Raw genomic sequence first — 26,331 nt, 5'->3', positions numbered from 1 at the left:
AGCACCATGCTCCAAACTGACACTAAAGCAGCTATAAAACCCTTTGTATTGACAGTCACATCTGTAACAGTACAAACTGCAACACCAAGAAGGGCTAATATCAAGAGCATAGCCCCCTGATATCCACAATCAAACATTATCAAATTTCCAAAAAGGCATTTCCCTATATATTCACAATCAAACAGATTATAAGGCATTTCCTTGTATATGAAAGTTTTATAATCAAGTTGTACATATTCATTTCCAAAAAGGCATTTTCTATATATCATTTCAGCTTGTTCACATAATGGAGAATACATCACAAAATATACATGCCTAACTTTGTACACTTGTTCACAACAAAATACTAGACTAGCCTATCCTTTCTTCACATCAAAATGCTTGTTCACAAATTCTTTGTCAGCTACCTTTTCTGAACCTTATGCTGTCTCGTATAATGTTTACTGTGCGGAGAAGGAGATCTTGCATGTCCTTGGTCAGATGCCTTGTGCCCAGCTTTGTGTCCATGTTTATGACCCCCTATCCCACAAGGAGGTGCCTTTGATATGTGTTTCGGCTGACCTTCTAGCTCTGCAGGTAACCCAATAGCTTGCTCAGCCTGAACATGGGGTGGGTCGATACCCGAAGAAGGGCCAGTAGACGTAATATGGGAGGGTGGCTCCGTGTGCATGTCAGGAGGGGTTGGATCAATACGCAGGTCAAACGATGGTGAAAGCTTAGGAAATGATCGTGGGGTGGGTGGAGGGATGTCAGACCCGGGACATGGATGTGAGGTGGGTGGAGGGATGTTAGGAGTAGGAGATGGATGTGGGGTGGGTGAAGGGATGTTGGGGCTAGGAGATGGATGTGGGGTGGATGGAGAGGGATCAAGGGTAGGGACAACTTGAGGGGTAGCAACAGGCGGACAAGAGCCACATCCGGTAGGAGCTGTGCTCGTGCTTGACCTCTCAGTAGCCGCTGCCTCAGGAGTAGCTGCCTCCTCATTCGAGGCCTCAGGGATATGAGGTTGTACACGGTCAATCTCATTCACTGCCTTCAATACATCAGTAATGTCCTTATAGTCTGGAGTGCCCACTGGGTGACGCCTCAACAAACGGAGGTATCCTTCAATCTACACATGGAAAAACAACTATTAGTAATGCAATACCAAATCAACAATGCCAATCAACAATAAAATAAACGTTGGCTGCTTGATCAATTCATCAAATAATATAAAACTGTAGAAGCATAAAAGAAGTCAGTGCCCCCTTTCTAAAAGTGCCAGTCTTTTACAATAACTATATCTTAAAATATTACCCGCTAAAGAAATAAATGGAAACAAAAGCTAGTGCTTCAAACTCTGCTTGTTCAATATAATAGTTTCTAGAGAAGGGGAAGGCGGAGGGTGGGTTTCAATACCCAAACAATTTTAATGAAGATTTGTGCAGACATGCAAATATTGCCTACAGAACAATGTAGAATGAAAAAAAATACAGAGTGAGATGCTTTTTGTGATTGTGCAGAGAATGGCCTTTGTTGCAGTTCATATGCAGTCACCACCTATCAAGCACTGCCATGATTTCACGAAATAGTGGGATAATGGCCCCATGAGCTTGTTTACTGTTGGAACTTGGTTTATTGCCAGTTTATTGGATGCTAGACAATATATTCTTATCCTTTTAATAAGCAACAATTACTGTTATCACATGTTCTGACAACCTTGCCTGGTTATTCCATTTTACAAGAGAAGGAAAAATTAGCAACGAAATCTAATGTAATATACACTTCCATTGAGAAGCTGCTAAGCTGCTTGATTGAGTTGACTAAAGCTTCCTAAGAAACTGGAAGATAAGAACTAATTATGCAGAGAAATAAACAGTTTAGGTGCAAGTGCAAATGCATTTCCTCTATTAATTCTAGAATTCATTCTTCAAGGCTTGAATCCAAACACATCTCACATGCCAATAAACCATCAAAATATCCAGCTGAATGAAAAAACACATAGAAGAAGCTTTTAAGTTCAAAGCTTGAATCCAAACTCCAAAGACTTTTTTTTAATATGTAGGCTTGAATCTAAAGATATACAAAATGTAAATGCATCATAGATTCATCCTCCTTCAGTTAAATTGTTCTCGGCTTCCCCTTTAAGAAATTAGCAACAAAAATTTAGCAATCATCATTCATGACCAATAAGTCCTATGGGTTTGAAATGCCTAATAAACATTACTCCTCTTTTCTAAAGAAAGATGTCTCAATGAATACGTTTAGGTTCAAATCCCCTTTCCCCCAGCCATCGAATTATCCAAAAAGAAAAGGCACAACATGTAAAAGTACAAGGGTATCATATGAAAGAGGGAGTGAAGTTAAGAGCAACAAGCCTTACTCCTACTTGATTCAAATGACCCCTATTGTCAACTGATACAACTCATCTGCAAAACTGAATGTTTTTAAGTGATTTTGATATGTGTATCTTCTTTAACATTGCACTTAGGTAGAAGTTTCATTCAATACACTATCGTTTACCTACGGGAAGAAATTCTGCTCAGAGTGTATTCATTTTACAGATAAAAACTCAGTTTGTACAAGAGAACAATAAACTGTAATGTGCATGGATAAAAATTTTCCATGTTACAAGCATCAACTAAAATTTCCACTTTAGATTCAGTAGAACTAATAATTAGTGTTAATAGATCATGTTATTTTAGATCATGTTAAATTAATCTGCACGAGTTTTAAAAGATTGAGACTTTAAACCAAGAGCCAATAAGACATGGAGAAGTTACCATTAGAATCAATTTAGCGCCCCTGTGATCGATGAACCTCCGAGTTATCCTATGAAACCAGTTGAAGTACACATGGTGTGGAGGCATATCACCAAGCATTGCTTCACACCGCCGTTCAAAGCGATTACCCCACTCGATGATATGCCCAGCATGTCTCCGCGTCCAATCAACACCAACCTTTCCCCTCAAATCAATCCCATGAAGCACTGTATCAGTATCAACAAGTTGGGGAATTTCTTGGATCATCCCAAATTGACGAACGACACGATCCGGTGTATGTTTCTCCACTAGGTGGAAACATACAAGCGGCACCGTTGCCATCCACATTGCCCTCCCTGCAACGCAGTACTTCGGAAGGTCGCGTAATTCAGCATCATACGGTTGCCACACCACCTACAATAGCCAAAAAACAAGTAGGCAACACATTAGGCAACAATGTGTATATTTCACAGTTCACCAAACCTATATCTTGTTCCTAAACAAGTAAAAAAAAGCATTTTCATACCTGGCCTGGCAACATTGAAGCTATTTTCTCGCGATACCTGTCCCTGAAGATGTGGGCGGGCCTGTCTTTCTTGTTTGGTACCCACAACCACCTACAATCAAGAACAAGGGAACAATATCTACAACTTTCCTACAAAGATAATCTTATGATTAAAACTATAATGTAATCAAGTTACATGGTTAGGTAATGATCACATAATGTATATGCCATGTATGAGGTAAAGACTTACTTCAGGGACAGTGGACCACGCATTGGAGGACCATAAGCACCTACTGGCGGGCCACGCTCAACTCTTGGGCACAAAAATGGGAACCTGGCCCATGCCCAATACTGGACCAACAACAAGCACCCACCAATCTGACTGGCTGTCTTATCGCTTGCCCTACATAACTCTCTGTACAACCATGCAAGGCAAGCACTTCCCCAACTGTACGTTCTTGGGTTGCGAAGGTCTTCCAACTGCTGCACCCACATTAGATGCACCCTATCGCCGGATTTGTCCACGAAGATTGTGTCCCCCAATAGTGCTAGGATGTAGCACCGTGCGTACTTATACAGCTGATCCTCTTCAGCATTAGGCGGCAATGGACTGGCAACTTGCTCCAAAAGCCGTTTGATGACAATCCTCTGGCCTAGCAACACCTTTGTATTATCATTTTGAACAGAAAAGCCAAGGAAGTCCCGACACACGGTCGGCCATTCTTTCTGCGTGCTCCCTGTTATAGCCTCGCCATCAACAGGAAGCCCGAGAAGAACCTCCACATCCTGCAATGTGATGGTGACCTCACCATGTGGCATGTGGAAGGTGTGAGTCTCAGGCCGCCATCGCTCCACTAAGGCCGTTATCAGCCCATGGTCAATCTCTCTACCCGGGGTCCTGAGGAGTCCCTCCAAACCAAGTCCCTTAATTATGTCAACAACTCGGTCATCCACCATTGGCTCTAGATTGGTGAACTCTTCACTACGGCTGCGACAAGTAAGGGACCCCGGATCCTACACAGAATAAAACCATGGATTAATATATGACATAATGTGTGTGTACATTCTATGAATTAAATGGGGTACCATAAGAAGGATACAATTCAGAACATAACAAATGATTTTAGTGTTGTGTTTTACCTGCCCATTCCAAATAGCTTCTGACCGATGTTCGGGTTGCAGAGTCAATACCGAATCATCAATGGGTCCAGGGTGCGCAACCTCAATCTGTCTAGCATTTGCAACAACCATACTACACAAGAATGATAAGAAGTTAGTTTGAGAAATGAACACACAATATGCTTATGGAACTAGGTATGAGTTACAGCAACACTCACTGGTACATAAATTCACAATTTAAAACAATTCACCTAAGACATACAAAGCAAATAGTAGAGCTCCCCACTTTAAGGAACCCACCAAAGGAATATAGAATTAAAAAAATAAATAAATAAAAATCATCTATCCTAATCCATTTAAATATAGGAGTTAAACAACACATGCCTCATTTTTAAAGCCAAATGCTAATTTAAATTTAAAATATACTATCAATTCATACAAAACTAGGGTTATATTTCCACTTTATAAAGAGAAAATGGTAGAACTGCTCACCACTCCTAGTAAACTATGAAAAAGATGCAAAAACAAGAGGCTTACCACCATGAAATTTCTTCGAAGGATAAAAGTTAAACAGTAAATATGTAAAGGTCTCCTTCTAATAGACCAAAGGCTGATTCAAATTCAAAATAACAATTCATACATAACCTAGGACTTCAATAGGATCAATTTGAAACAACCCTCCAAGTAATAATAACTTACTTTCTCAAGGAAAAAAAAAGTTATAAAAATCAAATACTTGACCAAATATTTAAAACACAATGACCAAGACCCCATGAGCAAGACTTAGGAACTATGAAAGAGACTTTAAAAATCAAATAAGCATAATTAGAAGAAGAGAATTGATAATCTGTTAATTTTTTAAATGCTGTTTGCCAGTCTAGGAAGTTTGCAGTAACAAAGTCCAAATTGCTAGTTTTTTATGCATTACAAACTAGGGACACAGAGCTATTCAATGATTTTTAGCTCAGAGGCTAATTATTTTAGAATTAACCCATATTTGATTTTGAAACTACCCAAAAATTTAGTTGAAATTCTGTAAGGATTTCACTAGATTAATGTTTGAATTTCGCAATGTTATTTCATTTTTCAAGGGACACTTTGGTATCTCTCTTTCCTAAGCATAGACCAGTTTTTGAGTTGGGAATGCAGTCTCATTCCATGAGGGATCATCTGTCACTTGAATTCCACAATTAGTTGGACAAAGAATTCTACATTAACTACATGAATTAGTTGGGATCATGATAAGTTGAATTTACTTGAAATCCACAATTAATGTAAGACTTTGGTTCACTATTTCCAGGAATCATGACATTTGTGGCTCTATACTGTATGCAGGAGTACAACTCACCAGTACGGGGTAAGAATGATGATCAATGACTCTTTAAAGTGGTTCAAGACCGACCACAATTGAAAATTTGAACCTAAGTCATGTTGTTGGCTCAAAAGATGGGAAATATATTTAAAATGGGAGCATATTGATTATAAAGAGTAGTTGTTGGTATCAACAGAAAATCCAATTTTATATCCAAGACAGGGACCATTAAGTTTCATAAAAATATATGAGACTTTCAAGACACCCAATGGAGGAAAATGAAATAGAGATCACCCAACAGTGGGGCCAAATCTAGTCCAAAGTTTGAGGGCAAACCAACTACTAAGCCAAATTATATGAACCCGGAAAAGAGATGCATTTGTAAAAAGACAGGCACCAAAACGTCGGGCATCTAATGGTCTGACTGACCTGGTCCAAGATTTGATGCTCACCAATTACTCACTAAATCTAACTTGACCCTACTGAAATCCAGGAAAGATCATACTAATCAAACTGTGCAAGAAACCATTCATCTGATATACCACACCCGTTCACACTGCTTGATGTAGGCCATCAACAAACATAAATGCAGATGATATATCCAAAGATTGTTTGGATATATCACTTATCTTTTACATCGTGTGAATCTTACACGACTCTTGTGTATAGAACATGTCAGTGCTTCTTAGCTCTACCTAATACCTTATGATGATAAATTTCTGCCTTAGGCAGTGAAGTGAAAGTGTCAACAATATCCAAACTAAAGTTCATCAATGTTAAAGTAACAAATAAGCTAACGAATCTGTAACATTGAATCCAAAAAATTCCTCTCATATTCTTGAACATCTTAATATTTAATAAGCTAATGAATCTGCCTAGTTTTGTGGTTGTTACTACCATTACAACAGAACCCATTGCCATAACATTGATCAAATTTAACTCTTACAAGCTATTACTGAAATGAAATGCATATCACAGAACAATGCATAGAAATTTGATAGAAGATCCATCCAACTCACATTGCACAGAACAATGCACAGAAACAGACGATGCGTTCCCTTTTTTTGACAAAATACAAGATAGAAATTTGATTTGCCTGATATACATGATTCAATGATTTAACCATATATCAACAGTTCAACCCACCATCACAAAAAAGCGTAAAAAAACAAAAAATCAAACCCACAGAACAAAAAGTGCATTTAACAAAATGGATTACCTGGTGTTTTACGAGCTTCTAAAGATTGTGGGTTTCAGTATGGGTAGCGGGATTCAGTGAGGCAGAGTGGCCGGAGTGTTTGGGTGAGTGTGTGGATTTAGGGTTTAATTTAGGGGGAAGAACTGAGGGTGAATCTGTGGACGAGGAATTTCTCTAAGGGTCGAGGACTTGACAGTTCCCGGAAGAATGAGAGTGTCTCACAGTAGACTGAGTGAGCGTGGAGAGCGTAAGTGAGAGTGGAGAGGATGAGTGTGAAATTCCCTAATGATATTGAGTCTCCAAGGCTCGATATTCAGGTCGATTCCAGTGGAAAAGAGCCCCTTCGGTAATAACATTGTTTGTATTTTTTGGCAATATATATTAGAAGAAAAGTGTGTGAAAATAAGCATAGTGATGTTTAAAAACTAAAAATACGTATTTAAATACATGTATCAAACAACCCCTAAACTACGTAATTCTCAAAACATGGAAATCAAGGCTTAAAGGGTCAAGATGGAACTAGAGTCTCTAAGGTGGATGCTATGTGGAAAAAAACCAAATCAGAATATGGAAACCGAGCCTTTGAGGCTCGAGTTTTAAGGGGTAAATCGTGGTTTTTAAACTCGAGATGTTAGTTAGTAATATAGTTTTGAAACATTGCCAACTAACTGTATAGTTTGGCAATTGAAGTTAATTGCCAATTTTGGCCGAGTAGTTGAAGTGAAGTGGAAAACACTATAGCTTGGGATTGTGATTGGATGTTTGGTTTTGGTTGAGAATTAATTCTGGAGTTGGTTTTATTCTTGTTTGGTTTTAGGGTTTGGCTTATAAACGGGAAATTCCATAAACACCCAACAATAAATTTTCAACTTGGTTTCAAGACATCTCAATTCTTAAATAAACAATGTGAGGTTTACACTTAACAATTGGGAGCATATCATATGCAATTTGGAAAGAATCATATAATATATATATATATATATATAAGTAATTTGGTAAGTATCATATTGCAATGTACTAAAATACAATCTATATATATAATAATAGGTGAAACTGAGAGAAACTCAAATTAGAATTCCAAATTAGAGTTCTAATTTTGCACCATGTGTCCTAAATTATTTATTCTAAAAGAGTTTTATTTCTTAATTTTAGAATCAAATGTGAGATCACATCATAAATATTCATCAAAATGAGTTATTAAGTACAAAAATCAAAGAGTTTAGAATAAATGAATCGTTAAAAAAAAAAAAAAAGTGCTTCACAATTTTTTTTTTTAAATGAACAATTTATATTTTATACCTAATAATATCCTTTTAAATTTTTTTTAAAGATTTAACAAAATATAAAAATGACTATCAATAGTATTTAAATTATATATATATAGGAATTATATTATGCATCTTATTATATATCTTTAAGTGTATCCATGCATATGCATGGGGTTACAAGCTAGTTTGTATAATGTGATCCATCTAGTCTAATAAGAGCTTGTCACCTCAATTAAAAAAAAAAACTCAATATCAAGAGCCTTAGTAGCTCAATTAGCGGCACCGGCATTTTTATAACATCCAAGATTCAAATCTCCTCTTCCACATTATAACTATCTAATTATCAAAAATAAAAATCCAACTCAATTGTTCCTTAGCTAATTAATATCATTTTTTTTTTTTGCCAAATAGCATAATTTTAGGAAAAATTTAAGAGAAACACGTCAAACTTATTTGGTTATGTAGCACTTTTTTGGAACTTCAGTTTGTCAAACTCGAGTTAAACTCAAGTTCCCAAAAAAGTGCTACATGATTAAGTAAGTTTGGTCGCATGCGTTTTGTGATATCCCACACCTCTAACCCTAATGATTAAGTATGTCTATATCATTTCATTAATGATAATAAAGTATTTTTCTTAAGTAAATGGAAGTTTAGAAATAAAAGAAGACACTTAAATTATGTGAAAGGCAAATAAGGGTGCCATTGCATAAAATTTTAATGAGTCGAGACTCGATACAATTAGGCAGAAAAATTAAGGACCACTTTGCAAATAAAATTTGAAGTGCCCAGCCATGAAACCTCTTGCTTCCCATCATGACACCATCAGCCTTCCCTCACACCACCTCCTACTTCCGCATGCTTGAAGGCTTCCACCATATGACACCTAATTCACCATATCAGGAGCCTTAGGTTGCGTTTGGGATTAGAGTTTAAAGTTAGCTTATTTTACCATTCAACTTATTTTTGCTACTATTCATGGACCTTATTGCACTTTTGGTACTATTTATGGATCTCACTATACTATTTCAGCTAGCTTTTACTTTTATCTATAATATTTTTTGTAAAAAGTTTTCAGTTTCAACTAAATAAGATGTTCCCAAACAGATCCTTAATAGCTAAATTAGTGGCACTGACATTTTCATAATATCCAAGATTCAAATCTCCTCTTCCACATTAATATCTTTTTTTGCCAAATAGCATAATTTTAGGAAAAATTTAAGAGAAACGCATCCGATCAAACTTATTTGGTTATGTAGCATTTTTTTGGAATTCAAGTTTGTAAAACTCGAGTTAAACTCAAGTTCACAAAAAAGTGCTACAAAACTAAATAAGTTTGGCCATTTGCGTTTTGTGATATCCCGCACCTCTAGCCCTAATGATTAAGTATGTCTATATCATTTCATTAACGATAATCAAGTATTTTTTTTTTTAAAGTAAATGGAAATTTAGAAATAAAAGAGGACACTTAAATTATGTGGAAGGCAAATAAGGTAGTGGCAGGTCTAGAATTTTTTTCTAGGGGGGTCAGCAATGGCAGAGCTAGGAATTTGTCATTTGTCATGAGGGGCGAGTAAAAAATTAAATGATTAATATTTTTTTTTTATATAGATACAACTTCCATATTATATATAACTAGTCGCTAACCCGTGCGATGCACGGGAAAGCTACCAATTTTTTTTCAAATGATGTGACATTAGCTATTGGAATTCAACATCGATTCTCTAGTAGCATGTTGTTATTTTTCAATTTCATTTATTTCATGTCTTCCACTAAATATTCAATGCATTCATTATATTTAAAAACATATATTCAAATTGATTATCTAAGTGTCTGTAAAAAACTACAATTCAATCAACTCTAGAATACAAAATAGGCTGGGGTAAAAAATAAATCATAACTCAGTTTCCATACAAAAACAAAAGAAGCAAGCCCAACATCAATATATCAACCTGTTCAAGAAACCTATGCCAAATAATGTATTTTTTCATTTCATAATGATCACATAATGATCCAAACAGCCAAGCCAACCTTAATAGTTTATATTATATTATTATATATATAAGCATCCGTGTATAATATATAATGCTACAAACTCTCAAACAGCCAACCTTACAGTGTATTACTGTATTATATATAATATATAATATTATATTATATTACTTGGAGTTGGACATGAATATACTGTGTATCCAGCTTCGTGTAGCAGCCAACCTTACACTGTGTATTATATATAATATATATATATATATATATATATATAATATTAATATTATATTATATTACTTGGAGTTGGACATGATTACACTGTGTATCCAGCTTCGTGAATGATAAAACTTTCAGGCTGCTTACATCCATCCAACCTTACATATATCGAAGTGTAAGCAGCTCACATTAGTCCAACTTGGACCCCCCACAAAATAGAAAGACACAATACAGACACAGTCACACTCACACAAGCTTTGCTTTGAGAGACACAGTCACACAGTCACACAGCAATGGCAATAAAATCATTCTTGCTTTCAGCTTTCCCAAACAAATGAAAATGAAAAAAACAGTAAAACACGAAGAGAAACTACAAAACTGAAAACACGAAGAAGCTTACGGCTTACCGGTGTTCTGCGTCAGGCGAGACTTGAGTAGAGAGGCGAGAGCGAGAGATAGAGTTAAAAGATACTGAGAGAAACATACGAACTTATATACCCCTGAGAATCTAAAAACCTAGCATAAAACGCACCGTTTTGCTTCTTTTTTTTTTTTTTTAATAACACCCATACATACGATGTCGTTTATCAGCTTCATTAAAAAAAAAAAAAACAGAACCACAGAGCTCGGTTTCGGATTTGTCAATCCGGTGATTTCACCGCACCGGCATCGGAATGGAGGACGAAGTCCGAATGCCGGCCTCGGCTCATTCGGTCGGCGCAACAGTCGGGACGGTGTCGTCAGCGGCGGTCAGTTGGGTCGGTTCCGGTGAAGTTTTGCACACCCCTACTACTCACAGCCAGTTATTAGCCGCTTGTCGTTGGTTGAGTATCTCTGTTTTTTGTGGATTCTTAGCCAAATCTCAAAAAGATAATCTTCCTAGATCCTTTCTTTATCATACCCACTTTTTTTTTCTTTGTTTCCTTCAAAGGAAAACCAAATTGTCTTAAGCCTTTCTCAATTGTAAATATATATGTGTATCTCTGGTAACCCTTGTTGAAGGTGTCTGTTGGGTTTTGCCGTGGAAAGGGAGAGGCAGAGGATCGGGAAAGGTAGGCTAGATGGGTTGGGTGTTGAATTGCCGTGGGTCTGATTGGCTTGCCATGGGTGTGATTGAGGAGGAGCTGGGAAGAAGGTAATGGTAGAGTTTTCGTGAAAGGGAAAGCGTGAAAATCAGAGTCGGGTAGGGAATGGGTTTATGACTTTTTTTTTTTTGGTTTTGGTTTTATTGTTTTATGTTTTATTTTTATTTTTTAATGTCGTGCTTACGTGGAAAATTGTAGAAGCTTCAAAAGCTTCGGTTTTATATATATATATAGATAATCTAAAATAATATTCTAAATATAATTTAGTATACAATACAACTATATTATACAATAGTCTAAAACCGTTATAAAATAGGTAAGACAACAACTATTGAATGCATAAACTAATATAATTAAATTACTAATCATACATTTTTGTCAAATTAATAATTACTTATTATATTTATATGTAATATCAATTATATAAAAATATATGATAAAGAAGGAGAAGACTAGTAACACACTTCGTAGGATTAGGAGTAAATGTGAAACTAAGAAAAAAAATAGTAATTGATATAAGTTTTTGCTTTTTAAGTGGATGACTTCTTAATTGTACACATAGATATAGTCACTCTCTTGGAATTGGAGATAGAAAGAAAAACTAAGAAAAAAATAAAAGGGAGAAAGCGAGATAGAGAGAACTAGGAAAAAATTACAGATAAAGATACAAATTTGTGCAGATTTGTTAGTTGTAACAGTGTGTGAGAGTGCCTTTTTCGTGACACTCAGGCCCAAGGATCCTGGGCCTGAATGAAAAAGGGGGGATTTGGTGGACCGGGTCTTGACTCACCGCAGCTAACGAGCTGTTTAAGAATCAAGTGAATGCAGAGAATACTCCTGACAATATAAAGACAAATGACAAACAAGGATATCGAAGAGTGCCAAAAATTAACAACGTAAGTTCGGAAGGAAAGAAAGCAGGATTAGCAAAACGATAAAAAGAAATAGTGCTGTGGGGATCCTGGGAATTATGAAGCAGTGTTTCATTAATACATTATCTGTTTGATTACAGAAAGCTCACTAGGACGTGATACAAGGTCCAATCAAGCTCAAAAATTGCAGTCTTGAATGGCTATTTCAGCCTTCAAAACTTGCAAAGTTTGATTCTCGTTGAATCCGAGTATGTGCAATAGTGGCCTTTACAGGATACCGGGAAGCAATATTTGTTTTTCCCTTTGTATTTTTCTTTCTGCACAGATTTTTCTGATAGTTTTTCCTAGAGAATTTCTTCTTTCTTGTGTTTCTTTCTTTTTTTCTCGCTGCATTCTTCACAACCCATCCCCTCCTTTTATAATGGAGTTTTCTGGGCTTCCTGGGGAACCGTTGGTTCCCCTGTTTTGTTCTTTTGCAAACAGAGCATGGTCCTGTCCCCATCGTCTCGGTAAGTCCCTTTTCCGTTTTCTCTCATTCTTTCCTTCTCTTGGTTCTGATTCTTTCGAAAGCTTCTGGTTAGCCATCCTCTTCGGGACGTGCTGAGGTATGCCCTTCTCGGCATCCCCATTTCTGGCGTCTTCCTCTTTTCCCTTTCTTTCCTATTTGGGCGGAATCCTGTTCTGCCATTTTTGAAAGTCGTTTGTTTATCATTCTTTTTCCCTGTCCTAGTTCCCCGAGCCCTTTTCTGTCTGTGCCATGAGAGGTCGCTCGCGTTTTTTGCTTTTGTTTCTTGTTTTCTTCTTCTGCCTTCTTTCTATCGATCTGTCCCAGTCTTCCTTTTTCTTTGTGCCTGAAGGGATCCATGCCTATTGATTGTTCCTGAGGATCCTTGCTTCTTTATATTTTGCCGTGGTCTCTTTTTTGGATGCTTCTTTCTTTTCTGGGCTTCAGGATCCTCTGGGCCTTTCTTTTATTCCCCCATGGGTCTTCCGTTTCTATTGCTTTGGGCTTAGCCTGAATTTTTCCTTTTGGGCTTGACTTGTTCTTCTGTCTTGGGCTTATTTTATTATGACCCTTTTTTTTTAGACCTCAACACAGTGATGTAATTTTTTTGTTAATGAGGAAGAAAAGTGCAAGGAAAAACAACTTCATTTCGTTATCAACTGCAAAGTAAGCTAGAATCCTAGAAAGAATATTCATATTTTTTTTTTAATGCATAAGCAAAATTTTTGGAACTGACACAATACTTTCAAAAAAATTCCACAACAAAATCTAAGTGACCAATTGTTAAAGGAAAAAAAATATATATTATTAGTTGTGGGTCCAAATAAAAAGCAGTTACAACTTGCCTCATATTATTATAAAAATATTGTGAAAATTAAGATGATCATATTCAAGTTTCAAGCTTATTTCAATGGGGTTCAAACAAAATTTAAGATTAGGGTGTTTAAATTTTTATTTTAGGGGGCAAAATGAAAAAAATTAAAAAAATTTATATATAAAAATTTTGATTGGGCCAGGCTAGGGGGTTCATTTGAAACCCCTGGCCTTAATGTAACGCTGCCCATGAAATAAGGGTGCCATTGCATAAAATTTTAATAAGTCGGGACTTGTTACAATTAAGCAAATAAATTAAGGACCACTTCGCAAATAAAATTTGAAGTGTGCAGCCACGACATCTCTTGCTTCCCATCATGACACCATCAGCCTTCCCTCACACCACCTTCTACTTCCCCATGCTTGAAGGCTCCCACCATATGACACCTAATTCACTTGCTGCCACCTCCTAATTGCCCATGCAACCATCTAATTTTGCAATCTATTGCTGCCCAATTCGTCCAGAATCTTACACTATAGCAGCCAACATTTTTGATAGTTAAAACATGAACTGAATAGAAAAGAAAAGAGGCAAGTATTGTACTAGGCAGCACCTATTCCTACCAATCGATCTTGAGTTGAAATTGAGCAAGTGATAGTTCCATGATTTGATTATTCCTTAGCTTTGTGTGTTCTTTGTTTTGTGATGAAGATTTATTCTATGAATAAGTATACTTACTATTATTTCAATGAATTAAATGGCTGCAACTTCAATTGCCAGAGCCCTTAAGTGAATTTTGATTGGCATATGCTTCAAAACAATGAACATGAATTACAATTAATTTCTAATTTCTGTTTCGAGCTTTTACACGAAAATTCTTTTCATGTTCTATTCTGTACAGCCATGATACTTTATTTAGCTATTCCATAAGTTCTTTCAATGATTTCATTGAAGTAACAAATTGTTTCAAAAATTATACAAGCAAGTTACAGCTTGTGTACTTGATGATCGTCCTATGCTTTCTTTGATATGAAATTTTCTGCTAATGCTTGGAAGCCTTGGATGACCAGACTGGTGGCTGGTTCCGGTTCACGGTAATGCAATTAAAATTTTTTAATATGTTACTTTGTTAATGTGAAATTATTGTGAATTTTTGTTGTGTCCATATTAAAAAATTTTAATTGGAGATTGTGGCAGGTCCATATGTGAATTGGCATGCTAATTTAGGAAAGTTGTGAAATATTGTGACATTTTATTGTGTCTTGAACATTACTCTACTATTTTTAGGATCTTTTTAAGTCAACATAATTGTTGAAAGAAAAGGGTGAGATTTGGGTTTAGTATCCAATTACACTGGACCTGTTGAGATTATAACACGTGTCCACTTTTGAACATATGTCACCATTTTAACGGATACACTGAACCTAAGCCTCACTTGAAAGAAAATTATGAGTGACTTTTGAAAAATTTAACTTCAAAATTTATTATATATATTTTTCCTTATATATATATATATATATAAAGAGAGAGAGAGAGAGAGGGGTTCAAGTTACACTTGGTGTAACTCCATAAGAGTTACATCATTTTTAAACTATAAATTTCTAAAAGATCTAACGGTTGAAAAAACATCACTAAATGTTAATACTTTCTACTTTATTACTTCATTAATTCTAACATTTTTTTTTCTTCTCTCTCCTTATATATTAGTTAATGTGAAATTATTTTGAATTTTTGTTGTCCATAACAAAACTAAAAAATAGAATTAGACAAGGGGATCCATTCCTATGCCCCTTTCTTAAACCAACCATACGAAAACACTTTTTAGTTAATAAATGATTAAATTCAAATGGTGCTACAATATTGAAGATATTATTTGCTTCAAGATACACTGCCAAATCATGCACGAACCACCGGTTTACTGTTCTCGAGATCCTTAATGTTACCCATCCTTTAAAATTTTTCGTTTAAATTGTTTAAAGAATCTAATATACTTCTGGTTTTGATAAAAACACTATTCTTACTTAATGTTCATAATTTTATGTAATTTTTGTTTTTTTATTTTTTATTTAATTCTATTGTATTGCTTATAGATTTTCTTTAATATATATTATTAAGTCATGTATTGTGTAGACCCTTTCTAAATGTGCATCCTAAGCTACAAAAGTTCTCGGATCAATACCCTAATAAAAATTAATTTGTCTACCAATTTATTAATTCAAGCAATAATTTGAACAGCCATCTCTTTCCCTCCCCTCTAAAAATCCTTCGGCAATTCGGTTTGCTTTGGCTTGAGCCTTGAGCTGTGACAATAACTCACGGTGAAAATTGAACTTGGTTGGCCCTACAGCTACAAGGATCCACTTGTTCCTAGACACAAGTTGAACGTCACAAAATACATGAAGTGCTGTTTCTTATCTTTTTCTCAACCATACAATTCAGAACCAATATGGCATGCAATAACCTTTATCTAATTCCCATTGTCATTTTCATGTTATGGTTAGCTTTCTGCCCCACTATTAGTATTAGTCTCTGGGTTAGAAACTAGAACACAAAACCAAGACAATGGCAGCCACAGCATGCTTGAATTATGGAGCACCTGCCTCACTCAATCCACAGCAGAAACAGCAATCACCAAGGGCAAGAAACAACTGCTTGATAGATACAACAATTATGGGAAAGAGAAACATGATGATGATGGGGTTGAGAGGGAGATATAATAACGCAAACAAAAGGGTTGGAATGGTGAGATGTAGCGGTATAGGAATAGGGGACTTCATAGGAGGGGATTTGGTGAAACCTGATCTAGGCCGATGGCTATCAGACGTGGAAGAGCACAAAGCCCTTGCAATTTACACCCCACATGAGGGAGGCTATGAGGGACGTTACCTTAACCGACTCAGATACCAGGGCTACTATTTTCTCGACCTCACTGCTCGAGGCCTTGGAGATCCTGAGACCACCCTCACCAAGGTTCATCCTGTTTGTCCTGTGAGTAAATTATGTGCCCAAAACCTCAATGTCAGTTCTGTTCTTTAAGACATACCAGCTTTACATTTGCTTTGTTAAATTGTAGGCCCATGTAGGGAAGCAGCCAATTGCAAGATGGTATTTCCCACCAGAGGTTGATTATAGGCTAGCTGCACTGCCTCCTGATGCGAAAGGACTTGTGGTCTGGATAATTGAAGCCAAGGTAAACATATGTGAAAGGATATGTCTTCCCTTACCACTAACATGATTGACAAGAAGCTCAACAAAGAATGCAATCAAATCTTATAGTTTCCTGCATTGCATACCTTTATTCACAGGTTCTGTCGAAGTCAGAATTGCAGTTTCTCGCATTGCTTCCCACCCTAAGGCCTAAAGTCAGGGTTATTGCCGAGTGCGGAAACTGGTAGGTTATCCATACCTATAAGTCGTTTGGTTTGCATGTACAAAGGTGGTGTTTTGGCCAAATTAAACCAAAGCCTATCCTCAACAACACTTATGTTCTTGACTTTCTGCAACAGTATTTGCTACATTCTTCATACCACTTAACCAGAGAATATTATGTTAACTTCCTAATCTATGCGCAGGAGAAAGGTTGTGTGGAAGCCACTCAAAGAAATTGCAGGACTAACAGAAAATGAGGGAGCATGATAGCACAAGTCAACAAAATGGAAGTCAATACCTTTATCCTATGCCGAGCTTTAGTCTAATCTTCCCAGCTGAAGGCCTAAAAAGCTGTACTGCAGGGGTGAAACAAAGTCAGAAAAATATTAACTGAGTACAGGAAATAAGCTGGAGTCCTCACAAATTATTTACCAAGTACTATATTCTTGTTGAACTAATGTTGTCAGAAATACAAATTACACACAAACACAACTAGTTATTCTTGTTTCCTTTAACAAGGATATTTTGCAAGTAATAAGCCACACGCAAGTGGCTGTGGGGTTTGTAATATTGCTTACGTAGCAAAAAATTATAACACATATTGAAAGGTTATATGAAAATCTAATCATAAGATTAAAAGATAATAAATTTAACTTTTGTGAGACATTTTGACCATGTAGACAACCTCCATTGCACAATAAACGATACATATCCAAAACATGAAAAAGAATATATGGGTTGTTACCACAAAAGCACCAATTTAAATTACAAGATATGTTGCAGCGAAAATATATGTCTACATTTCTTGAATAATCAATCATCAACCCTGTTAGTCTACATGGTAGCAATAGCAGAGTAAAACTCATCTAAAATCATTGCAGGATTGATTATTTGCGTACACAAATAACTAATTACGTTACCATATATTCCATGGGAAAAGATTGAGAGAGCATAAAATTAGAGAACTTCATTCTAATCAATAACTGTACATCTTCCCTCCTATTAATGTAGTATGTTGTATTGTGCTGGATCCATCTACTATACAATCTATAGGTAGATAGGTAGAAGAACTAGTGTCAATCTCCTTTAATTTAATCTACTAGTTGTTCTTTTCCCCTTGAAAAATACATATACAAATAAAAATTAGAACTTCTATTTGAAAAAAAGTGGAAGAGAGGGGTGGGGGGATGTCATGTGTCTAAATTTTCCTCTTCCCACGCCTTCTAGAGTCTAAATCCACAAGCTTTGATGATGATGGAGCAGGTAACGGAGTAGACAGACCAATGGACTCAGGGATGTCGAGATTGACCCCCATGGAAGGGCCTGCGATTGTACGCTTGATGTCAATCTCATGAAATTGCTGAACTTCAAGTTTTACTTTGTCAATCTGCACATATTTACATTAGAAAAATAAGCATTAAATACCTGCTGATCTGAATCATCTGATACCTTGGTATGTATGTCAGCTAAACTTTAAAGAATACTAAAAGCATGAAAGTAAGATGATTGCCCTTACTAGTTCAATGTGATGAATGGATGAATGTGCATCAGCAAGTCTCCTTTGCATCTCATCTTCCTTTTTCCTTTGATATTCAACATTTTCCATTTCATTTCCCCTCTCACCCAACTCTTGATACAAGGCTGCAAGAACATTATATAGAAACAAGAGAAAATGGATAGTCAAATGAAATAAATTTGCAAAACCAAAGATTCTAGTTCAACTCAACTGTGTCAGGTACTAATGATATGCAAAATACTTTCAGATGCAGAGTGATGAATTAGAACACTGAATATAATTCTCGGATATTTAAACTGCAAAATTATGAATTCGGTACCATGCCAATCAAAACAAACAATATACTACAGGAAAAAGTACACTAACCTTCCCTTAGAACACTGAACATAATTCTAATTCTTTGGTCTAATATGATGCAAACAGTAAAGATTCAACAAAAAACAAGATTAATTACCAAAAAAGATTCAAGAATTGTGGTCTAGTTTTGATTAAGGGTCCTTCTCGGCACTTTTCCCATGCTACTTTTCTTTTATGAAGTATTAAGTTTCTTTTAGGTTAGAAAGTTGCTGGCTCAATTTTACTAAAGTTATACTAAAATAGGGTACTTCAGTAGTTTCAATATTTCTGGAATATGGGCTATATTAGAGGCTCATGGGAATTATTTATGTTTTGAGTACCTTTCCCATTAGGCTTAGAAGTTCTTAAGTACTTTTCTTTTGTCATTAGTAGCCCTAATCTCTCTAGGAATAAGTTATTTAAGAGACCTAATCTTTCTAAGAAAGGGTTTAGCAATAACCTATATAAAGGCTTTACTGTAGTCAATAAAATTTATAGAGAGATCAAATATAATAAAATTTCAGCAGCTTATTTTAAGTCGTGAGGGTGTGATTGCCTCCTCTTTCTGCCTTCTCTTTCCTAGAAGTAGTTGCTCAGGACCTATCTTTTCTTTGTTTCTCATTCTATGCACTGTTTTAACACCAAAAAACCATCAAACTCATTCAAGTTCCAATTTTTTATTTCTTAACCAACCTAAACCCTCAAACACCAAACCCTATTCAAGAAACCTTCAAGATCACATCAAGAACCCTAAATTTAGTTCTGAATTCCTAAAGATCCTACCTCACATTAACACCATGCACATCATTCTGAAACCCAACATCAGGGTTGCCATTTTAAAAAGATGCACAAGCATGTGGATTTGTCGTGATCTATCAGGTAGTTCATTTCATACCTTATAAAATAACATCATATAAGAGTGATACCAGCCATAAACCAAGAAATGATCAGTCCTAACCTGTGCATGCTACATGATGGGAAAATCCTTGTTGCAATGTGAAAGCTTAGTGGTCATAAACAATGTGAGAGATTATAGCTAATGGGATATACCTGTCAAAACAGAAAGCACCCAAATCTGAGTTGGGATATCATAAAGCTTCTTTGCCAATGTTAGGGATGATCTCAAGATCTCTCTAGACTGTACAGTGTCATGCAGGGCAAGCGCCAAACTCCCAAGGATAGTCAAATACTGAGAAACAAGTTGAAGATTCCCCAAATGATTGTGTGTCAACTGCAGTCCTTTGGCCAGTCGATTTCTGCATTACAGTGGTCATCTTATTTCAGAGAGAGAGGTAGAGTAGATTACTGTGTTGGTTGACATAAAGAACTATAACAGTGAGATTTATTTTATAGATTTGTGTTTAGCTTACCTCCAGGGATCCAAGAAGATTGAAAATATATTTATGGAAAACAGGGAAAAAGGAGGATGCCAGGATTTGGCATAGAAATTGTGGTCAACATGCAAAGGAACTGCAGTTGTTCCTTTTTTAATGTTTTCATTTTCTGTACCCTTTCTTTATCCAGAAGCTTGTGTTTTTACCCACAAGTTCAAACTGACAGTCATAAGATAGTCAGCAAGGGTATTGAAGGACTCATTCTGGGGAAGACTGTTCCATTTGGTCCTCCATGGCATTTGAAGGCATAAATTGATTGTCTGGACAATGATAGTATAAAGGGGAGAGTGGCAGAAATAGAGACTAAGAAAGACCTTTTTTTTTTGGGATTAAAATATAGGGACCATCTCAAGTTTATGTATAAAAGGTTCCATTGATATTATGATATAAGCTCATTATAACTGCTTAAGGAAATGAATTGGGCTCATTTCAAATCCCATGGAAAACACAATAAATTGACTTATCTCAATATCAAAGGAAAACTATTTTGAATATAAAGCAAAATGATAAACTATAATGGGGACAGAGGTTAATTAATGGTAGAAACATCTACCGTGCTTCCTGTAGATCATGCTGTTTCATCAATAAAAGGCCGTAGGCAAAAAGAACACCCGTTTTCTCTCTGACTCCAACAAAAGACTCCATCATTCTGTAAACAGGTCCTATCAAATCAAGAGCCTGCTCATAAAATATTGTGTCAAAATATAATTCACTGCAAAAAAAAATTACCGTGAAAATGCAAAACTTTACAAGAAATATTTCACCTGTGAAGATGATTCAGCATCACCAATGCAAATGTAAGACACAGCTGCATATATTTGGCACATAGCTTGCATTGATTTGCTCTCTGTGAGCTGAACAAACAACACACGTGAACATTTAATTTGGATTTCTCATTAAATTAGATTCACCTGCGGTTTCAAGCACTTGCTAAACAAGATAAACATCCACACACACAGTCACGCCTTAAGCTTTATTGAAGGCATCGAACTTGCACGTTCAAGAGTTTACCTTTGCTCCTTCAAGATAATGAAAAGCTGCTTCACTATAACAGCCTACGTAATGGGCATATTGCCCCCTAAGCATCTGGATAATACTTTCACAAGCTTGTAAAATTGTTGGAAAGCGCATATACCAATTTTTCATCTGCACCAAAGCCTGCAAACAGAGAACAAATTACACTGGTTTGTTTTGGAACTGAAAATACATAGTGCACATTATAAAAATTGGTAGCAAGTCAAAGTTCTAAATTTATTAGTATAACAAATCATACAGGTTTAGTTAAACTATAAGTTTCCAATCCAAACAATTGCCTGCACGCAACTAAAGATTTATGAAGTGGTTGGAGATTCCATATCATGCACTACTCACATATGGTGGGATTTTGCGTGAGGAAGTTGCCCACCTTTAACTAAGCTTTGATGGGTAAGTGGTTATGGAGTTTTCAAGAGGAGGGTGATCGTCTTTGGATACTTGTTATTGGTATAAAATGTGGGGAAGCTTGGGCTAATTGGACTTTTATAGTGAGGAGACCGCAAGCATCTTTCCTCTTAGAAATAAAATAAACAAATCAGGAATCAGAATACAAATTCTTATTAGTTTGATCTCCACATCACACATCATGCTTAAATCAGATTCTCCAAACATCCCCTACTACAAAGAAAGAAAGGCAGAGAATTTTTCCCAACCTGTTCTAATACCTCTCTAGAGACTACACCCATAAATCTGTCCATACAAGAGTTTTTTGTTTTGTTTTTTTTGTTTTTTTAAATTGTTGTCCACACATCAGATGCATTCTCACTGAAATTATATTTATTTTATGTTAAGTTATTCTCAAATCTAGGAATAAATTAATATTTTTTTATTATTAATTTCATTTTTGATTGGGGAGAGTCTCTCACCTAAAGATAGTGGGTTCAATGGGCCATCCCCATTCTTGATGCAATTGCTCCCTCTTCGGATTTATACACCCACCTGCAGTTTTTTGTCTTGCTTCTTGCATTTTGTTGTTGTAATTGTAATGTTGTTTTTCATTTATCGATTTGGGAAAATTAACATAAGGATTTGTTTTTGCTCACTCTCTCGGCCTAGTATTGAGGTGGTGTCAGAGTTCACTATCTTCTTGGTAGGTGAGGCCTTACCACTGTGAGGGAAGGTTTCAATTTTTTTTTCTCCACAATCCCAATCCAGTGACCGACCAAAGACCAGTGTTGGTTAAAGCATGAGGCACACTCAAGCATACGGAATAAACAATTTAGATTTTTGAAATCTAATTCCGTTAAGTAAGAAATGATAACTGATTTTAAATCATATGGCACTATTTACACCTTTAGTTGAAAAACTAAATCTTCATCATGAAGCAGTCCCTCTCCATTCCAAAAACAAATGCAGAGAACCCTAATACCATCCACATAGCATATGGAATAAACCATGTCAAACACTATACAATCAATAATTAGGCTTAATGAAGATAAAATTAAAAACTAGGACAGAAACTTTGTGAACACATTAATGCGGTTTAACCTAATGATTCAATTATACCATTTCATATATTGCTATAAAGAATTTTAATGTTAAACTCAAGCATGAATACCGGACGGTGTATTTGCATCTGAACAGAAAGCCCAAAAATTGACAGAGATATAGATAAAAGTTGGTAAGACATTCCCCTCCAACACCCCATTTCCTCAAAAAAGCAAAATTTTCAAAGAAGAAAAGGAGACAAATCAAACATGGCAATAAGGAAGGCATAATACCTACCTCTTGTGCTTCAACAAATTCAGACCGTGTGAGCTCTACAGCCACTTTATTTTCAAAGAACTGCATTAGTAGCATTAAATACACACCAGCCATCCAAATGGCAGAGTGTTGCAAATCCACCTCTGCACAAAAAAGTTTCACAAAGCATAACCTTAGGGTCATAGAGGAACTGAAACCATTTTGTTGTAGGCATCATCAAAAGCTAAAGCTCACCTTTCACACCATCAGTTATTCCAAGCTTCACCAGCTCCTCTGCAAGAAAGATAACTATTCAGATTTCTAAGCATTGTTCCAACTGACTAGCAACAAAGACCATTTCAACTGATCAACTAGGTGTATAAGAACTAATTTTTCAAAGAGGTAAAAGCCTAGGAACTTGTTTTACAATGATTGACCGAATGCTAGTTAAGCGAACCCTGATGTGACGTTTTTCATTTTGGTAATAATGAAATCAAGTTACTATAAGAGCCTGATCTGAACTGAAGGGCCATGTATGAATGGAGAATCAATTTCTAACAAGAAAGAGATGCAGAGCATTCATAAATTATAATAAACTAACTAAGACCAAAGGGAAGAACAATGAACTGCATCTTAGTCCAAGAAACCAACCTTGGATGATATGCATTCCAGATTGTATCCTCTTTCCACACTCCTTAGAATGACCCTTTGGACGTCCAAAAATGACCACCATAAGATCAACTAGTGCATAGACAGCACTTTTTGGTAGCCACTCTCCATCTATAGGAGATGGTGCCAGCTCAAGCTTATCTTCCAATGTCCGTTTCACATTTCCAAAATATGCTGGCTCCAGATAATGCTGGCCACTTGAACTTAATCTGGTCTTACTTTTAAGCCGCTCTTGAAGCTGAGCTTGTTTTTCAGCCAATGCTGACCTATCCCTGTAATGAAGGTCAGAACGGGAGAGACTTTGATTTAAGGTGTTTATTTCATTTGTCAGCTCCTGTATCTCCCGTGTTTGCTGCATATCAGCCTTCACAGCAGCGTCCAATTTGTCTACATGCTGTGAAACATTCTTGTAGTCACAGACACGAAATCGGTAGAATACGTGCAGCAGCTCATTGTAGAAGAGTAAACCAAGGCATTGTTGTCTCTTTATAGGTGCAAGGAGGCAAGAGTGTAGTCATACAAACAAGAATTAGCATTACGGGAAATCAATGAACATAGGAGATAAAACGAAAACATTAGAAATGGTAAATATTTCCAAAATTTTCTTTCTCCAAATCATTCTCAATCATATTACCGCATAGTTAAAGTTAGAAAGAGTAGCATACAACAATAAAGAAGACAACACTTACTCTATTCTGCTCAATCGATTCCCAGACCTGATCGCATCTATTAACAGCTTGCTCAACCAAATTCTCATCGTCCCATTGCATGAGGTGCACATGCAGTATGGAAGTTGCAAAGAACATCTATACACACGCAATAGAACAAACAACAACAGATTGTAAAATCTCACATCATAGCAGAGAATAAATGCACTATCTAACAAAACATAGAAATAAAAGAGGAATTTAAGTACAAAATGTACGACTGTATGCCCTAATTTAAAGAATCGAAAGAGGAATTTAAATCCAAAACACCGTTCCAAACGCACGAAAGAATCGAAAATACAAGTAGTTGGAGACAGAGAACAAAACCTGCAATTCGGGATAAGAAATTTGAGCCGCACAGATATAACCGCTCTCTAAAGCAGCAATTGAACTCTGATAATCTCCTTCGATAATCAACGCATTCGCCAGCTGTGAATTGAAGTTGCAAGACCACAATTTCACCGAAAGCCTACCAAACACAACGATTATATGAAAATTGAAAAACGAACCTCAATTCACAAAAAAAATTGCAAAAGGAAAAAGGAAAAAAAATTGAACATACTCGTTGCCAGAAGAAGTGGTGAGCTGAAGAGCCTTATTGAGAATCTGTTTCTGCGGCGGAATAGCTCCGACGAGATGGTAGCACTGGCTGAGCAAGCTGTAGGCTCGGCACTTCAAATCGAAGCAAGAAGGAATCGAATGGAGGAGCAACTGGGAGCGCTCGAGGTGAGACTTGGCGTGAGTGACGTTGTGAGAGTGCTTGAGGAGAAGCGTGGCGATTCGGAGGCGAGTCTTGACTTCGACGACGGGGAAGAACGACACGTGGCTCTGGCATATGGCTTCGAGACACTTCACCGCTTTGTGTATCTCGCCTTTCTCCTCGTGGAAATCCGCCAGTCCCCAAAGTCCCTCCGCCAATGCTTCCATGACTCGAAGAAAGGAGTAGAGGGGGGGTTAGGGCTTGTTTGTCGAGGGAAAAGAAATCATTATGTGAATTTTGTGAAACTGAGTTGAGTCTGCAAATACTAGAAACTAGAGCTGCAAACTTTAATCTTCCCTCTCCATCATTTCCTCAAATTTGAACATACGGATTATTGGATTATTATTGGATTATTATTATTATTATTTCAATTTTACACAAGTAAAACTTAGGACGTGTACCCATCTCAATATCACTTTTTTACATTTTTAACAATATTACACACATTTTCATACTTTTTTTCACAAATATTTTAAAAACTACAAACAATATTTTTCAAATTATTCTATCAAACACCCCCTTAATTAGTGGCAAAAGAGAACAAGATAACTTTTGGAAAATGTTAAAAGAACGTGGATATTAATTTATGAACTAATTTTAAAAATATTTTATAGAAAAATGATAAAACAATTAATTTTGTTGAAATTTTTTTTCATATTTTTGTATGATGTCAGAAAACTTTTAATATAGTTTATTAACAATTACTCAATGAGCAACAGTTAATATGACATTTAACTTTATGTTAGAAGTATGCTAAAATATATTTGTACTTTGAAAATTTTGAGAAAAAAAACAAGAAAAAATGTAAGATTTGAAAAAACTTTGAATAAAAGCTAAAATAAAAAAATAAAAGTAGAAAACTAGCTTATAAGCTAATTCCAAACACATGGATAATTTTTTCAAATTCATCTTAACCTCAACAAATTTGATGTGTAGCTCAAATCCAATCCTTTATCTATTTATTTTAAAATGAGTATTCATAAAAATTTAAATATTTTGAACTATCCCTATTTTAGTGTGTGTATATATATATATATATATATATTAAATTATTAACAATGTGGTGAAATTCAGTTAATTTTTATTTTAAAATGAGTATTCATAAACATTTAAATATTTTGAACTATCCCTATTTTAGTGTGTATATATATATATATTAAATTATTAACAATGTGGTGAAATTCAGTTAATTTATTTCAAAATAAAGAGAGAAGATTTTTTTTTTTTTTTTGGGACAAAAA

General features: G+C 35.8%; 3 protein-coding genes across 3 annotated transcripts; 1 reads left to right on the top strand and 2 right to left on the bottom strand.

Moving 5' to 3' along the window:
- Positions 1-234: 234 nt before the first annotated feature.
- On the bottom strand, positions 235-7,239 carry LOC115984018 (serine/threonine-protein phosphatase 7 long form homolog). The gene is made up of 6 exons (XM_031106895.1): positions 6,897-7,239; positions 4,387-4,498; positions 3,497-4,260; positions 3,268-3,358; positions 2,763-3,155; positions 235-1,111 (listed from the first exon to the last, which is right to left on the bottom strand). The coding sequence occupies exons 2-6, from the start codon at positions 4,495-4,497 to the stop codon at positions 404-406; spliced, it is 2,067 nt and encodes a 688-aa protein (XP_030962755.1). The 5' UTR covers position 4,498; positions 6,897-7,239; the 3' UTR covers positions 235-403.
- Positions 7,240-16,079: 8,840 nt separating this feature from the next.
- Positions 16,080-17,563, top strand: LOC115984008 (NAD(P)H-quinone oxidoreductase subunit N, chloroplastic). Its single transcript, XM_031106885.1, has 4 exons — positions 16,080-16,609; positions 16,695-16,811; positions 16,927-17,012; positions 17,194-17,563. The coding sequence occupies exons 1-4, from the start codon at positions 16,184-16,186 to the stop codon at positions 17,255-17,257; spliced, it is 693 nt and encodes a 230-aa protein (XP_030962745.1). The 5' UTR covers positions 16,080-16,183; the 3' UTR covers positions 17,258-17,563.
- A 353-nt stretch (positions 17,564-17,916) lies between these two features.
- Positions 17,917-25,420, bottom strand: LOC115983997 (sister chromatid cohesion protein SCC4). The gene is made up of 12 exons (XM_031106877.1): positions 24,893-25,420; positions 24,658-24,799; positions 24,313-24,429; positions 23,606-24,107; positions 23,210-23,248; positions 22,997-23,118; positions 21,248-21,394; positions 21,001-21,090; positions 20,790-20,914; positions 19,893-20,098; positions 18,507-18,631; positions 17,917-18,377 (listed from the first exon to the last, which is right to left on the bottom strand). The coding sequence occupies exons 1-12, from the start codon at positions 25,255-25,257 to the stop codon at positions 18,189-18,191; spliced, it is 2,169 nt and encodes a 722-aa protein (XP_030962737.1). The 5' UTR covers positions 25,258-25,420; the 3' UTR covers positions 17,917-18,188.
- Between the last annotated feature and the right edge of the window lie 911 nt (positions 25,421-26,331).

The sequence above is a fragment of the Quercus lobata genome, chromosome 1 (genome assembly GCF_001633185.2).
Source record: "Quercus lobata isolate SW786 chromosome 1, ValleyOak3.0 Primary Assembly, whole genome shotgun sequence".
NCBI lineage: Eukaryota > Viridiplantae > Streptophyta > Magnoliopsida > Fagales > Fagaceae > Quercus > Quercus lobata.
Note: the sequence above shows the minus strand (reverse complement) of the source record. Positions and strands in the feature narration are given on the sequence as shown.